The following is a 17,118-nucleotide window of genomic DNA, read 5'->3' as shown; positions in this document are numbered from 1 at the left end:
GTGTGTGTGGGTTAAGGCCATTGTTGATTCTCACTGTGAAACGTAGACCATCAGATGAGGCACCACTGTTGGGTCCAAATGGTTAAAACTGTATCCTTTCACTGGGATGCTCTGGTCGCAGTGTTTTCTACAGAAAAGGTTTTGTCTCTGATAAGGCCCCCATGAGACATCACGTTGAGATGGCAGAGTTCAGCTGGGGCAGTGAAACCAATTTCTGGAGCAAGCAAGCCACAAAAATGATAAGATGTAATGCTGTTTGTTTACCCTGCCATTCTAAGATTTGTGATAAGGGACCTAATTATAGAATCATACTACATTGATTAGCTTGTACTTTTGTCTCATCTCCTAGAGTTCTGAGCCCCTTGAAGGCAGGGACCATGTATTATTCATCTTTACATCCTTTAGTGCACTACCTGGCACACGATGGGTGTTGAAATTAAGATAAACTATTGAAGAACTCTTTTTTTTTTTTTTAACGTTTTTTTTTAAATTAATTAATTAATTAATTTATGGCTGTGTTGGGTCTTCGTTTCTGTGCGAGGGCTTTCTCTAGTTGCGGCAAGTGGCGGGGGGCCACTCTTCATCGCGGTGCGCGGGCCTCTCATTATCGCGGCCTCTCTTGTTGCGGAGCACAGGCTCCAGACGCGCAGGCTCAGTAATTGTGGCTCACGGGCCCAGCTGCTCCGCGGCATGTGGGATCCTCCCAGACCAGGGCTCGAACCCGTGTCACCTGCATTGGCAGGCAGACTCCCAACCACTGTGCCACCAGGGAAGCCCCTGAAGAACTCTTTTAAATCATGAGAAGTACACTTATGAAGATTTGTTTTAAGAGATGGCAAAGCAGTGCTTGGCGCAGTAGATGCTATTAATATTCACTGGTTGATTATTTCATTTTAGGCAAGTAAACACAAACGTCTCTATGAAGACTAACCAATGACAAATGAAACAGGTGGCCTGTGACCTATTTATTGGGTCTAAAATAATGAAAACATAGAGAGGGTTTAAAAAGTATTGTTATCCATTGGAAAGGTACTTGAACATGTTGTTAACATAATTCACAAACAACAAAAAGCACCAGATTTTAAAGGAACTTTTTGGGAAGATGGAAATGTTCTAACACTAGACAGTGGTGATGGCTGCACAATATAAATTTACCAGAAATCCTTGAACTGTTCTCTTACAATGGGTGAATTTCACGGTATGTAAATTATAGTTCAATAAAGCATTTTTAAAAATGACCAGTATTTGGTGTAATCCAGGAGTAACATAACCTCCCTGTTTCCTAGAAAATTGGCCCATGGGCATTTTCCTTCTAAACCCAAATCACATAAATAGTGGTAAATGTAGAAAGTTAAAATTGCAGTTTTGTCGGGTGCCAAATAAAGCTCAAAGAGGTAGCATCTAACTGGGTCAATTTTACCTTTTTCCCTACAATCCTCTTCTGGACACCAAATGTCAAGACCCACCTGTGCTCTGCAGAGCCTGTGTAACTTTTCGTCAATGCCTGAAGCCTGGCCTCCATCTCTTAGGGCAGTGGTTCTCAGAGTATGGTGCCCGTGCCACTGGCAGGCGCATCACCCGCTGAATCAGAATTGCTGGGGGTGGAGCCCGGGGAAGCGCAAACCCTTGGCAGCTGTCATGCAGTGTAGTGTGAGAGGGCCCGCCACAGATGGTCCCCAAGGAACTGCCACGGTCACCATCTCTGTTAGGATCAGGGTCATCTTGGTTGAAGCCAGAGCCGGGACAAGGAGAGAGGCCCTCCTCAGAAACAGAGAGGTCTGCTTTCAGGACCCCACCTCCCAGGTCCTGGAGCTTTAAGCTCCTTGACCTTGTCAAGCTCTCTGAGTTCAGGGAGGCCCACACTTCCAGAAAGATCCTGAACAGATGCAGAGAAAAGGCAGGTGAGGGGTATGGAAGTCCACTGCTCCAGGATCTCTGAATGCTATTTGATACAGTGGGAACACGAGAAAATTCTTCCCATTTCAAAAATATGTACAACATTTGTTCTTTAAAATGGTGGCAGAGAATGCTGGAGAAGAGGTGGTTCAACCATTGTCTTTTTCAGAGTATAAAGTGGAACACTTTCCTACAGGAGGCAGAAATAAAGCCACATACCAAAACGGAGATCCCCTCACTTTATGTGATGGACATGTTCCCAAATGGCTATAAACAAATGAAATGACTATATATCAAGTCATATTTTTAAAGTACCAGAAATACAAGGCGTATTTTTAAGCCTATAATTTAAAGGATTATAATGGCAGACTCCTTTAAAAAGACAGTGTCTTCTAATTGGATTCCTTTGTAACTATGGATTTTTGAATATTGCTCACCTAAACGCTCATGAACATGTGGAAGTGATATCTGGAGTGTGACATGTGGAATCTATGGGTTTAGGGGCTTCTCTGCAGCAGAGGACATGGAGAAGGATAAGCGTAAAGACATCCCCCTTCGGGGACTAAGATGATGGGGAAAGTATACCTCCAAGTTTCCCATCACTGTTCCCTTGTCCCATAATGTGAAGCAGAAACAGCAGCCAGTTTGCCAAATCACAATCTCTCCTCAGAACAGCTATTAAGCATAAGTCTAACAATCCAACTATATGCACATGAGGGGAGAAAATGGTACAGTTGTGACACCAGCTATATACATATATTTTAAGCAAATACTAAGCTGAGCTGCAGTTTCACCCCCACTCATATCACTTTGGGAATTATTTAGGGGAGGGGTGCAACTAGGGTAATTATGGATGGAAGGCCAAGCCAGACTTCAAATGTCTTGGCTTCTATCAGGAAAAAAATGCTATTTAACGAGAACTTACTGTCGCTAATATTCCTGTAATTGCCATCAACTGTTCTCAAGTTGGTATTAATTAGTTGGCTGAGGCATTTTTAACAGGAAGGTGTGGCTGGAAAGATGTCTCCCCATCTCAGAGAAATTGTTTCAGGAGATGGGTGGTGAAGAGTGGAGGCAGGAGAAGCTGAGAGCTCTGTGAGCAAGATGACGAGCCTAGCTGTCGGTTCCTGTGATATGTCAACCGTGATACCCGTTTGCAGGAAACACATATAAAATTTTACTGGAGCAATCCTGCCCCCCTTTACTTACATAAGGGAAAATATAAATCAGCCAGAAATAACACCGGCCAGCTAGAGCAGCAAGTAAAGCCAAAATAATACCACCCAGAGTAGCACTTCACCATGAATGTAATATTTCACTAACTGGGAAAGCAAAAGCCCAGGCTGGGTTGATGAGCACAGCCCAGGGCGCTCTGGGGTGGGGTTGGCCATGAAGGGGAAAGTGGGAAGACCATGGTCTTGGTGGCCAAGCACCAGCCTGCTGTCCACACCTTCTCTGAGCCCCACTTTCCATACCTGCAAAGGGTGGATAAAAATTCCTGCCTCATTAGGTTGTTGTATGGATAAAATGGGATCTTGGTGGTGAAACGAGGGAATACAGAGGCTGTAAAGAACAGGCCCTTAATAAATCTAAGCTGAATCTGGATTTCTGTATAAGTTAGCAGACATGAGAACCAACCCCTGAGATTGTCTTAGGACTGTTTTCTTTCTAATTAGTGATTCAGTGTCAGTTGATCTCTCCCTTCCTTCTTGCCTGCCATCCATCCATCCATCTACCCATCCATCCAGATGTCTCTGTCGAACATCTTTTCTAGGCACTGAGCTATGATCAGGGAAATATGATGGTAAGCAACACAAACATGGGCCCTGCCCATGACAACCTTAAAGCAGACAAAAAATTAAATCAATTTTACAATGAGGTGAAATAAGAGGAATGATTAAGTACTGGGTGTAAAAGGAATGGAGAGCAGAAACACCTAACACTGACTGCTGGGGGAGTCCCTGGATGAAATGACACTGGACAGGAGAATCTGCAGGATGAGAAGTTAGCCAAGCAGAACAATCATCATGACCATGCAGGTGGGTGGAGTGCTCCGAGAGGAGGTGAGGGTCAGATTCCCTGGAGTCCAGCTTACAGACGTAATAAATACATGGTTCTCCAGCTGAACAAGGTCATTGAGTCATGCTAAGTAAAGGCGTGGGGGGTATGGGCAGTGATGAGACCGGGTCAGGCCTTAAAGGACTCTGTAAGCCAAGCTGAGGAGTTTAGACCTTATGTGAATGGTGGATAAAACCACAACAGCTTGGCAAGTCATGAGACCTTTCTGGGGTCCCTTGATTTCCTCATCTATAAAGTGAGGGTAGAGTAGATGGTCACCAAGGTTCCTCCGATGGACTAATGGAGGCAGTTAAATTCTGCAGATACCCAAGAGCTGGGGACGTGCCCAGCAGGCTTAGAAAGTGCTGCTTCTTTGATGGAACAAACAACGCCAATGGCTCACGCTCTGTGTTCAGGTTATTTTTAAATGCGGGCCCAGTCTTTTCTTTCACATTATTCCATTTGAGTCCTGGAAATATGTTAGCCTGGAGCAAGGCTAAGCCAGAAACAGCAAGAGGAGAGCTCTGGTTGAGGAAAGGTAAATCTAAGAGAATGATCACGCTAAGCTTTCCATTACATTAGCTTTAAATGGAAACCCACCCAGATGGCAAGAGCACCTCGGAATTAGGTAAAACAAAAGAATATCCAGAAGGAACAAAGGGCTGTATGTTTGTGAGAATCTGGAACAAGACTCCTCACTTTGGTTTCCAGAATCCTAAATTAAAAGATGTCCTGGTGCACTTATTTTGAGGAGATGGTTATCTTTTCAGTATCAGCGTCTGTTTCTAAATTAAATTTTGGATGTTGGTGGGGAATTAAGAAGAATGTTTAATGAGGCCCATCAGCCTTGCCGGGTCTCTACCTCAGGCAGCCCCTCTGGCTGGCCCTCTTCCTACTCACTTTAAGAGGCCTCAGGAAGGTACAATTTTCTCATCACTGTATGACACAGAAAACCCCAGCCCCTATCATGCTGGCAACTTCAGAAACCCTTAGAAAGTCTAGCTAAAATTAACTCCTTCAAATTTTTTAGCACAACTTGATCCTAAATGTAAGTTCCTTTGTTTTGCTCTCCTAGAGGCTGAAGTAGGTGGGGGAAGGAAGATATAATTGTTCTCTTACTAAATCCCCCTTCCTTTCTACTTCCCCAGAGCAAAGGAGAAGAGTGAGGACACAGGCCAAAAAAGAGAGGAAGGCAGAGGAGAACAGAGAGATAAGGATGCGAGAAGACTGAAGAGGTGGAGGAGGGAGGGGGAGGGAGGGGGAGGGTTTGGAGTGCGGAAAGGCGCTGAGGTATCTGAGGCTGTGGCCTGGAGCCACCCACCTCTGTCCTGTGAACACTGCCCCTGAGGATACAGCTCTGCCTGGACCTTACAAAGAGCTACAAAGGCGGTGGGGAGACTGAGCTAGACAGCACTACAGTGAATGAGGGGGCGATGGCTAGCACAGGCGAAGATTTTGTAGACAATCTCGATTTCATATATTCTATTCTGGAACGTCACCCAACTTTTGTGGTTGACACAACCCTGCCTTCCCACACCCACATGCCTCCTCCACGACTGCGTGGTTTCCCCCATCCCTGTGCACACCCAGGAAGCCCAGAGCCAGGATAACAGTCTTTACGAGTCCTGCTCCTCCAGAAGCACCCAAGGCAAGGCCTGAGGGAGCCCGTCCGGGAATCGCGTTTGCCGTCAGAGACATGGTACTTGGAGGCAACAGAACAGAATGGGGAAAGGCATGGATTCCGGAGTCCGGTGGCTCAGGCCCACAATCCGGCCTGCCTCCTACCAGAGGTATGATCTCGGGCAAATTACTTACTGCCCTGTTCCTCAGTTTCCCAGGCTGTAAGTTGGAGATGATGCCAGTACCTGCTTGGGAAGGGTGTGGTGAGGATGAAGTAAGTTAACACACGTAAAGCACATGGGAGTGCTTGGCCCACAGCGCATGCCATAGGGACTGCTGGTTCTTATTATTTTACCACGATAAAGGGCAAAGTCACAGAAGCAAACAGTTTTAGACTTCAGCATCTCTGAAGTAGGGGTTAAACCAGGGATAAGAAGATGACATTTGTGGAAAAGTAGAAAGCTCCTTCAGATGACTTGGGTCTCTCCTGATAGATTATTTAGTGAGTCTAATACCTCGTATTACAGATGAGAAGGCAAAGGCCCAGAGAATGAGTAGCCTGACCAATTGCTGCAAAGTGAGTGCAGGGAAGGGAGTTTACAGAATAAAACCCAGGCTGTGAACTCCCTACCACTGTTTGCCTCGCTGAGCCAATGTGCCAATGACCCTTTCTACTCCATGTTTAGTTTGACTACTTACTTATTTCAGTGGTTTATTTGATTTAGTTTTTGAGATGATCTGAATAATCAGGGGAAGTAGTTTCAATATGAGGTGTCAAAAGTTTAATGATTAGATTCTTTTGCAATTCATGTGTATAGATGGATTTTCTAGACCATGGATGCAATGAGAAAAAATCTAGAGCCAACATCCACCTTTTGCTCTTTTTTTAGGAGGTTGGAGGGAGTCCTGACAAAAGCACAGAATATGGTTAGAACTGGATTACATGATCAATCATCAAAGCAGGGAGCCCACTCTTTATCTGTACATGTGTTTTGAAGGTTTCCTGAATCAGAGGGCAGCACTGGGGCAGAATTGTTGGGGGTGCCTGCTGGGAACCTGTAGGTGTATAGAAGCTGAATGGGCTTCCTCTTTAAAACACTGAAGTTCACTTTTTTTTCTGTCATTTTGAGTTCCATAGACATTCAATTTATGGCTGTTGGCATGCAAAGGAAACAGGATAACTCAGAGGTTACAAAATAACTCCTTTAACATTGATCTTGATAGAACCCCAGCAGAGGAAAGGAAACTTTTAGCAGCCAGAATGGTCCCTTTATGGTAAATCAGATCATGTCCATCCTTGGTCCAAGATGCTGTGATGGTTCCGAGTTCTTCCAAAGGCTATGAGGCCCTATGTGGCCCTACCTGTCTCCTCTCCAAGTGCCTCTCTCTCTCACTCCAACCCCAGTGCTCCTCCTGCAGACCCTCGACCATACCTGATCTACCCCGTCATTCCCCCAACACTACCTCTGGCTCTACTTTTTCCTTTTCTCCATATCGTTGGTCACTTTCTAAGCTACAATGTAATTTTATTATGTTTACTGTTCATTATCTCCTCTCCATTAGAATGTGAGTTCCAGGAAGGCAGAAGCCTTGTCTGTTTTGTTCTCAGGTGAATCACCAGTGCCTGGCACCCAGAGGACTCGATAAATATTTGTTGGACAAATGAGAAACTTGTTAAAGTGCTACTGGGGCAGTAACCTCCACTGAGACTCTGTGTGCCTGAGAAATAAATGGCCTCCCTTTGAAGTACCTCTTTCTCTTTCCATAGTGCGAGCTTGCATCTCTCTTGCTGTCAGATCACCTCCCTCCTTAGACCCAAGTGTGGTCGTGTACATTTCTCCTGGACATGGGGCAAGGCTGAAGTGCAAAGCCCACAGCCACCACACTTGTCCTAGCTCTCAGGCGGAGTTCTGGGGACAGCGCCCTGGGCCTGAGCTGAGATATTCTTGCTCCACCTGCTCAGGAAGAGGGCGTGTGGCTCTGACTTCTCAGTGTCAGCCTGGGGCGCTCACAATAGAGTGACACTTGGCCACACCAGCGAGGGAGGAGCACTGCCACCACTGCTCCTGGGCAGCAGCAGGGGCCCTGGTGTCTCCAAAGCCGGGGGCCCCAGGGGGATTCATCCTCCAGCACAGCTGGAGAGTCTCCAGCAGCCCCCAGCTCTGAGCTGTGGATCCCGCTCCGGCCCCTGCCTCTCCCGACTCTCCCACGCCTTGTTAGTGCCTCTGCCACAGATGGGTGGTGGTGAAAGCCAGTCTTTGTCAGCCTTGCTCGTCTGAGGTCCCAGCAAAAGAGGTGGTGAAACCCAGGGGTGAAACTCAGGGCAGAGACGTAGTTTTGGATTGCAGTTATCCCTCCTATCTCTAACTCCATTACTGAGAATAAATGAGATGGCTACAAAATAGGACTCAAAAAGGAAGGTGAAAGGAATCATGTATTTCATAAAAAAAGAGCGAAGACTTTTCTTTTGGTCTTGCCTACCAACTCTTGCCATGTCCATGATCTCATCTCCAAAGACCTGAGGTGTTTTTTTTTAAATTTAATAGCCCATAATTACTTAATCATTCCAGCTCTGCCACTTGTTCTCAGCTTTAAGTGCCAGATAAACACGCTGTTTATTAAGGAGATAGCCTAAATTCATGGAAAAACCAAAACAATTTGAGAATCTCTTAACAGTGATTCCTGTCTTACAATTAAAGCATGAAAGGAGGAAAAACAGTGTTGAAATACTAAAATGGTTTCCTTCTCAAGGTTTGTGTGCTTAGAAACTCAAACTTAAAAATTTAAATTTCAACCTGAGTGTTAGTTTTTGCACTCGAAATCAATGTGCTCTCCACATCAGCAATTCTTAACCAGCACGTGGGCTGCTGGTGAGCCTCGGAGTGGCGAGGCTCTTACCCTTACCAATGCTGCCGACCACTTTTGATCAGTGTGAAAACTCTACTTCTGCTGCGGTCGGGCTTCGGGGACTGTTGGGCCATGTGTTTCAGGCAGAGCAGGAACAGCTGAGCTGAGGGCATACTCAGGGTACTGGTGAGGCCGGATGGAGAGGTAAAAAGCACCCAGAAAGCTCCATGTCTATGGGAACGTGGAGAATGTTGCCTCATGAGTATGTGGGAGAACTTAGCTAGGGTGATGGCCAGGAAGAGATGGCGAAGCCAACAAGCCACAACTGTGAAGGCAATCTGATCCCTCAAGTGTGCCATGAAAAAGTCTAAAATCAAAGTAAGACAGTAAGACTGAGAACCACCCCTCTAGCCTTTGATTAATAGGAAATGTGAACAGGAGGAGAAAATCATGAGAAGAAATAGATTTTAAACCCTAATACATATCTTAAAGCTGGAACGTGATTCTGAAATTTGAGCTAAAGAGTCACTGACTGTAAAAGGAAAATTTAAAAACCAAAAAAAAAAAAAAGACACCGGCTATAAGATAAAACCCAGAAAACATTTAAAAAAGATAAGGAAAAATCGGCCATTGGGTTTCAAAAAACAAAAAACAAAAAATGAACCAACAAAAAACCCCATTTCAATCCCTGTGGTACATACCTTCCAGTGAGGCCTGTAAGTCTTTCATATTTTGATCTAGAAGCTGTGAAGGAAGGAATCCTGAGCCTGTCTGGGGCTTGGGGTCTGGCTCTCCTGGGGCCGCAGTGGGTGCTGGCTCCTTCAGCTGACCGTCTCCAAACACAGCAGCCCACTCTTTGCTGAACTCGCCCTCTTCCAGGGAGGAAGCATTGAAGATTTCACTCAACAGCAGCAGGTCATCTTTGTCAGCACCTTCAGGTTCCGGGGTCCCTGCCATTGGGCCCAGGCAAGCTGATCAAAGCAACAGAACACGAAACATATCACCACCAAGGGCCCAGGCCCTAGGGAATACATGTAGTGGGGGCTGGGATGGGACAGACCAGGTGATGGCTAGATTTTTTAAAAAGTTCATCAAAATATAAATTAATCCCCTTATAGCCTCTCAAGAAATTTTGGAATTAAATTTCTAGTCCCACTGAAACCAAGCAATACCCTGTGAGGACTTCCTGGGGACAGCCCCACCCCCCATGTCCCCTGCCTCTTGCTCGTATAAAAGCTTTAGTCTCCTAGGCCTTCCTAGAGTTCGAAAGAGCAAATTTAATCAGAGAAGTAAAACAAAAACAAAGGAACAGAGTCAAACAAGACAAAATAATAATAGCTGAGCCATAAAACAAAGTCAAAGACCTTTAGTTTCTCCTCAAGGGTTATAGATAATATCCTGAGGCATATCCTTGAGTTGTGTTACAGATACTAAAACTCCCACCCAGTGGAGGAAGTTAACTACATGCTGACCACCAGCATGTAGACGGGTTGGAACCAGAAGGTTGATGACTGAGATTCCTGTAACATCACCTTGTTACCTTACCATCAACCAGTCAGAGAACTGTGTATGAGTTGATCAGACACCCTGCAAGCCACACCCCTAAGCTTGCCTTTAAAACCCTTTCACTAAAAGCCATTGTGGAGTTCTGGTCTTTTGAGCATGAGCTGCCCGTCCTCCTTGCTTGGCTCTACAATAAATGCTGTACTCTCCTTCACTGCAACCTGGTGTCAATAAATTGGCTTTGCTGCTAGTTGGGCAAGTGGACCCTTGTTTAGTTCTCACTCATTCTCTTTCCTTCAAAGCAAGTCCAGTTTCTGAGCATCATTAGAATTGCATTGAAATAGTTTCCACAAAATTCTAGAGTGTTGGTTTCTCCTTAATATAAAAGCACATTTACCACCAATACATTTCTCAGACATGAAACAAAGCCAGGATTGAAGGCATGTTGGAGATCTTAGTTCCTTGTCTGTATAGCTTCCCAAACCTTCCCAAACAAGCCCTAAATTCACAACCAATGCACCATGTGGCAGCCTGCCCTGCCATCCAGGATGAGAAGGGGAGCCTCACCATGCCCAGACTGACCCAGGGAGATGGGAGCAGAGGTATCAGGAAGTCTAACAATGACCAAGAAAGACATCCTTGCTTCCTGTCTCATTTGCGGCACCCCAACTGCATAAAGCAAAGGAAAAGTGGGTCTGGTTTGCCTGAGGGCAGTGGTGAAAGAATGACAGGAAAACAGGGCAAATCACACACGGAACCACTAGAGGATGAGCTTCACAGACTAAAGACACAGCCCTGGAGGGTTGGAGTGAGCACTGGACCAAAGGAGGAGCCCCTGGGTCATCCTTTACTTGCTGTGTGACTTTGGCAAGACCCTTAACCCCTCTGGGCCTCTGTTTTTTCATCTATAAAATTTTATTAATAATGCCCACTTGAATATCATCAGGAAGATCAAAAGAAATACAACTGAAACCTCATTGCCGGTCCAGAAGAAAGACTTAGAGATTCATTCTTACAATATGAACACTGACAAACTACTAAATAGTGAGTACAAGTAGAATGGGGGCATTACTATCACAAATCCTATAACCTTTCATTGCGTTTTCCACATATTTTGAAAACCAAGAATTGATGATTTTTTTTAACTCTGGCTTTGTTATGGTGTCTAATTGCCACTTGGAAACTACAAACATTTTTGTTGTTAAGTCATGAAGAGAGGGAACAATCATGATTTATATTTTCTCTGAGCTAGATGGTAATGCTAACACTGTCATATTAAGTGAGATGAACAGGTTTCCCTCAAATATATGAGATAATTTTTAAAAAGCCTTCACATGAATTAGATAAAGCTCTTATATCTCTGTCAGCTTTACTGGATCTATTTTCAACAACACTTTATAGAAAGATCTATGATAGAGGGGATTTTGGATGTGCTGTTCAGACTGGCTATCCATCAGGGAGGGGAGGGGTCCAGGCATGCTCATATCACTGTGGTTTAAAAATAGTGGCGAAATACCACCTTAATTGGACAGCTGTCTAAGTTAAGCATTCTTCTTGTTTGTGTTATCACAGAGGTTTGCACTAAGATATAGCCTGTAGGTGTGGTGGTGAGAAGATTGGGAAAATGGCATTTTACTAAACAGGCTTCCGAGACAGTTCTGTAGTGACACAGTAGTGCAGGAACCACTTAGGCCTGTGCGTGGTAGGGAAGGCAGGGCAGGAGAGGTGACGCAGCTCACCGCTGTGAACAAAGGAAGGAACCTCGGCTGTGACAGGGTGTGTCCATCAACATGCATTTGGGTGTCCTTCCTCCCTCTCCCTCAGTCTCTCTCAGCATCACCCTTTTTACATCTATTTACATCTATTAACTTCACAAATCTCTGTACTTCCTACTTTCAGTTGGGACCTGAGTGCCCAAATCTTTTCTCATGGTTTACTTTCTAGCCTGACTGAAACCAGAGGATTGCTGAACCAAACTCCTTTTATTGGAACCAATTCAAGTCGATGTACAGACCCTAGAGAAACAGATGACTTTAAACGAACATTGAAAATTATGTGCATTCCTCCCAAAGTCACTTTACAGCTCTCCACTGAGTCAAACCCTGGGGGAGCCTTCGTTGCTTTCATCTAGATGTCAGTACAGGGAAAATCACAACCAACATTAGCAACTACAAATAATAAACCTTGAGAGCCTTTCAGAAATAACCACAGACTGGAAGAGCTCTTTGTGTTTACTGTTTCGGTTTTGTGCAATGGCATTTAGAGTAGACCTCTTTGTGTTTTGTTAACTTAGCATCCCTTTCCTCCTCCTCTTTAGTTTCCCTTCAGGGAGACACCTTCTTCTCTGATCCTGGTGAGATACCACTTAAGATGCCTCACCACCTCATCCCAGGTGGATGTGTGACCTAGGCTGGCCAGAGTCTTTCATTTCTCAGGGCATGGTGACTGGCTCAGGGATGGGCATATGCCAGAGGCTTCCCTGAGTTTGGAATATGGAAGCTGGAAGGAAGAAGGGCTCTCTTCTTTGGGATTCTAAGTTCTAAAGATGCAGAGTTGAGGCTCCCAGTGATGACAGAGCCAACCAGGGAGGGAAGAGTTAGAAACAGAATCCTGACAACCCTGTTTAAGCCCCTGGATACAGCCTTGCTTAAAGTCAATCCACCTAAGTTACATGGACCAATAGCCATACATTCTTTTATTTTCTTTTAATTTTAAAGCTAAACTATTTAGAGAAGGATTTCTATTACTTCCAACCGAACGATTCCCAACTAATAATCTATCCTATCCAACTCAAATTTAGTGACTGAAATAAGAAAAGGACCCACGGGGAGGATGATACTGTCCAGAGCTAGTTCTGAATTGAGATTTAGTCTAAGGTCTACCATTGAATGTGGCCTATTACTTAGTGTCCTGGTTATTTAACAGTTAAAGCAGGCTGCACTGTGGATATTTTCTCTTTTAAGAAAACTTGTTAGCTGAAAGCAATGAAACTGACAATGACTTGAACCTGAAAACAGGGAAACCTCCTAATTATTGCCCGGATAATTAAGATGCTTGAAATTACTGTACATAACTTGTAAGAAAATTACAAGCAGAAAAGGACAGGTTTAGGTCTATAACCAGACAAGTCAAGACTTGAAAAATAACACTAGTCAGTTGGCTCTTAAGAATCATGCTATCATTTTCTTTGGAAATAATTCAACTCAACTGTGAGAAAATGAGGACACACAGAGATACGATAAGCTCTTTGAGAGAAGCCTGGTGAGAGTTACAACTGGAGTCACAGCCTCCACCATGTAGATGAGCAAGCGTTGCTCCTGGGTTACGGAGCCCCACCCTGCCTTTGTCTTAAAGAATGAACAAAGAGATCGCAGGGGCCAAATCCACAGATACTCCTCCCAGCCCCCTTCATGCCCTTGCTGGCTCTCAAGTCTCCATGTTTACTTTCCTATCAGTAACCCAACCGCAGATATTACTACAAAAAAAAAAAAAGAGCAACACACGTGACATACTCAAATTCTCACTGCTTGGCCTCCAGCTCTACGACCCTTCATGCACTCCCTCATCCTTTGCAAGATTAGCCCTCCCCATGCTTGTGGGAGCCTGCTCTGCTCCCAGTATTATTCCAACATCAGCATCTGTAATCGTTCATTCTCCAAGGCTTCCTCTCTCTGACCTCAGGTGTGTGCACAGCCAACAATGTCAATCTTCACTTGATATTGCTGTCTCTCCCCACACACCCCCTGTCAACTTACTGTCCTAGTTTCTTCTTTCTTCTACAGCCACACACTCTACTTTGTCACCACTCTTTATGGGGCTGTCTGTAATCAAGTTCCTGCCCCCACCTACACTGAAGTGGCCCTCTTGAAGGTTAACAGAGAGATCCTCATGGCAGATTCCAAGCCCCTTTGCTCAGGCTTTGACCTCTGTAGCACTTTGCACTAATGCCCACTCTGGAAATGCTGTCATCTCCTGTGAGTCCCCATCAAGTGGCTCTCTTGGATGTCCTCCTATCTCCTTGACAATACTTTCCCTGCTGCCTCTTCCTATTCTGGTTGCCCTTAAGATTTCCTCCTAAGCCATCATCTCTCTCTTCCCTACATTCTCTACATAGAAGATCTCATTTGTTCTCATGGTTCCAGTGTTGCTTGGGAACGTCCTCAAATCTCCATCTCCAACTCCAACTTCTTTCTTGAACCTGGATGACAAATTCCTACCTGGGGGCCCTTAGGGGTTTGCCCATTGGCAAGCCTGCTGGAGCTCCATAAAAGGCACCCTCCTGCTGTATACCTTTGCTTAATTCAGCTGTGAGGTTATTACTCCCTTCCTCAAAAACCTTCAGTGGCCCCCTCTGACTCCTGAGTGAAGTAACACTCCTTATGGTGGGTTCAGGACCACTACAGTCAAGCTTTAAGGCAGCCCTTTCAGCAGCTCGCCAACACTGCCTTTAGGGAAGCCTACGATTCAGCAAAACTCCTCTGCCTGCCATTCCTCAAACATGCTTTCCTGCCTTCCTGTCTGGCAACCTGCTGTTTTCTACCAATGAGATGCCCAAAGAGAAGAGTCATACTCAACTGAAAGGGACTGTATAAATCATCTCCTCTAACTCATTTTACAGATGAGGAAAAATACACCCAGGCTAGATGACCTCAAGGTCATATAATTTATTAGTTATAAATTATCTGGCTAGAGACCCCTGGCTCACAGGTCAAGTTGTTTTTTCAGTGCACCACACTGCTTTCGCTTCAGAGCCTATTAAGGGTCTCATATATAAACAAATATTTAAGTTTTGTAAAGTTTGTAGGGTTTCTAAGGTCATATGGCTCCACTGGTAGCTAGGCAAAGCTCACAGCTGCAGGCACCATGGCAGAATGGTCGAGATGAGAGCCCCACTCAGCACGTTTACCCTGCCCTGCCCTGCCCTGCCCAAGGATTCAAAAATAAAAACCCTATGCCTCTGGGAAAACATTCCCTAGGAACAGTGATTCTGACCCAGTGAGTTTTCAATGAGTGAAAACTGACCTTCAGAGGAAGCTCTCAAGTTCAGACTGAGTGTGGGTGACAGAAAGCTAAGGTAGGGACCAGGTGACAGCCCACTCGGGTGATATTTTTGAAATCATACAGAGTTTCATGACCTCAGCAGAAATTAGGAACACAGAAGATGGAAACATAACTACACAGACCCAAAATGAGAGCACAGGAAAACAAGTAGATAAATGTCACAGAAGTTCCCTTCATCTGTGTGTGAAACAGGAAGACACTCTGGTTTGCTCCCTGGTCCCCACTCTCAACATTATGACTAATTGTAAAGGCCACACGCTTGAAACACACGTGAAAAACCCCAAACACCAACACTATCCTCACACTTGGGTAGGAAACCACCCTACGAAGCTGTCTAACAAGAAAAATAGTCTTCATTATAGAAGGCTCTGGTAACAAATTGTACTTGTTTGGAATTCAAGAATACTGCTTCTAAAAACTCCCTTCTGGTGAAAAAAGACATGGATAGTAATAGCAGATGGAGGAAAACCCACCCCGCCCACTCTCTGGGACACACACACACACACACACACACACACACACACACCCCAAACAAAAAACAAAGCAAAAAACCCCTCCCCCATCAGAGAAAAAAACCCCAACAATGCTAGACCCTGAGTAGGCACTCAAAAAATACTTTTTGATGAGCCCGCACCTCCATTGTAGCATTAGAGCTTAACACGCAAGCAATGTTACTGGAAAACTTGATACCTGGAGCAGGGGTAAAGCTACATAGAACACTACAGACGATAAGGTGATCAAATAAGAACAGTATTTGGTTTTAAAGTACACCATTATCTCATGAAAGGAACCAAGCCAGCAGTTTTCTCCCTAGGAGACTGAGGGAGACAGGGAGAAGGGAAAGTTTATGAGAAAAGATAATGAGCTCAGTGTTTGACACATGGCTGTGAGGAAGCAGTGGGATCCCTAGTTAGCTATATATATATATATATATATATATATATATATATATAGTTAAGTACAGGAGACAGTTCTGAATGACTGGGCAGGACCTGGGTGCAGGGACAGAAATGCATATTACTGCTACAGGCTAAAGTTTCTCACCCAGACATATGGGAGCTAGTGAGTGAGTGTCTCAGTCATTTGCTAATTGGCCAGAATTTAGAATTGCAAGTCTGGAGATAGAAACCAAGGAAGCAGCCAAAGACAAACATTTTCATTGTAATAAGAACAATTAAACCATTTTTAAATTGGTCCAGTTAGTCCTGTCCTAGAGAGGGATATTTTGGATAAGGCCGAGTTAGGAGATTTAGGTGAGCTGAATTCATGGAACTCTCTTCTGCTTTATCCCACCACTTTCTGTTCAGTTATCTGAGAGTTATTTCTCTTGGCCCAACTTTGAGGAACACAAGACTTTACATGTTATAACTCGTGAACTGAGACTAAGGGCTGTCACATGTGGTCACAAGGTGATTTCAGAGCCACTTTCAAGTATCTCAAAATGTCACTCAGTTTCTTTTTCATTTAAAACGTTTGTATAAACTGGCTAAATATTGGTTTTCCATTACATTATCTATTTAGTAGGAGAAAACACATTTCATTATGACACTGAGTCGGAGTGATTTTCTGGGCCATGGCTCCTGGAGAATTGTGTCCTTGCTGTAGACAGAAGCGGCCTGCTCTCTGATAACACTGTATCAGGGCTTAGCCATGACTTGTCCAACAGAATCACCGCTGGGAGTGAACCAGCCTCCAAGCAGCAGGGTGCTAGAGCTTACAGCTCCCCGAGTCCTATAAAGTCAGCCATCCCTGGATTAAGCTCCTTTTATTTCTTGATTGTTTAATGTCTTACATATTATAATCAGTATTTTAATTCAGGAGTTGGGCCTTCTGGCAGTTTTCCGAAGGGCACACATTTGGAAGTCAACTAATTAAGAGTATTCTTTTCTTCCATCACCGCGAGTTCTCTGTACACTGAGAGAATATTTTCATACTCGTGGCCATGTTAATTTTTAAGCTGATGCTACGCCTGGGGCTGCGGACGCAGAAGAGGCAGATAGAGGGAAAGCACGCCTGGTGACTCAAGGGGGACTTTGTGGGTTGGCAGAGATAAAGGGAAAGGAGAAATTATGTGACACTGCATTTAACCAAGCAAATTTGTAAATCAATTTTTCTGCCTGAGAACGAGTACAC

At 44.6% G+C, this 17,118-nt stretch overlaps 1 protein-coding gene across 19 annotated transcripts in view; it reads right to left on the bottom strand.

Annotated features, from left to right (window-relative positions):
• The window catches only part of ICA1 (islet cell autoantigen 1), a 141,852-nt gene that overhangs the window by 3,475 nt on the left and 121,259 nt on the right, over positions 1–17,118 (bottom strand). For all 19 annotated transcript variants that reach the window (XM_082471907.1, XM_082471896.1, XM_082471902.1 and 16 more), the window contains one exon: positions 9,123–9,392. In XM_082471907.1, coding sequence (XP_082328033.1) covers positions 9,123–9,392 — 270 coding nt within the window. The remainder of the gene's footprint in view (positions 1–9,122; positions 9,393–17,118) is intronic.

Source organism: Balaenoptera physalus, assembly GCF_965194825.1.
Source record: "Balaenoptera physalus genome assembly, chromosome: 8".
In the NCBI taxonomy this organism is placed as follows: Eukaryota; Metazoa; Chordata; class Mammalia; order Artiodactyla; family Balaenopteridae; genus Balaenoptera; species Balaenoptera physalus.
This window is presented reverse-complemented; position numbering and strand designations above follow the sequence as displayed.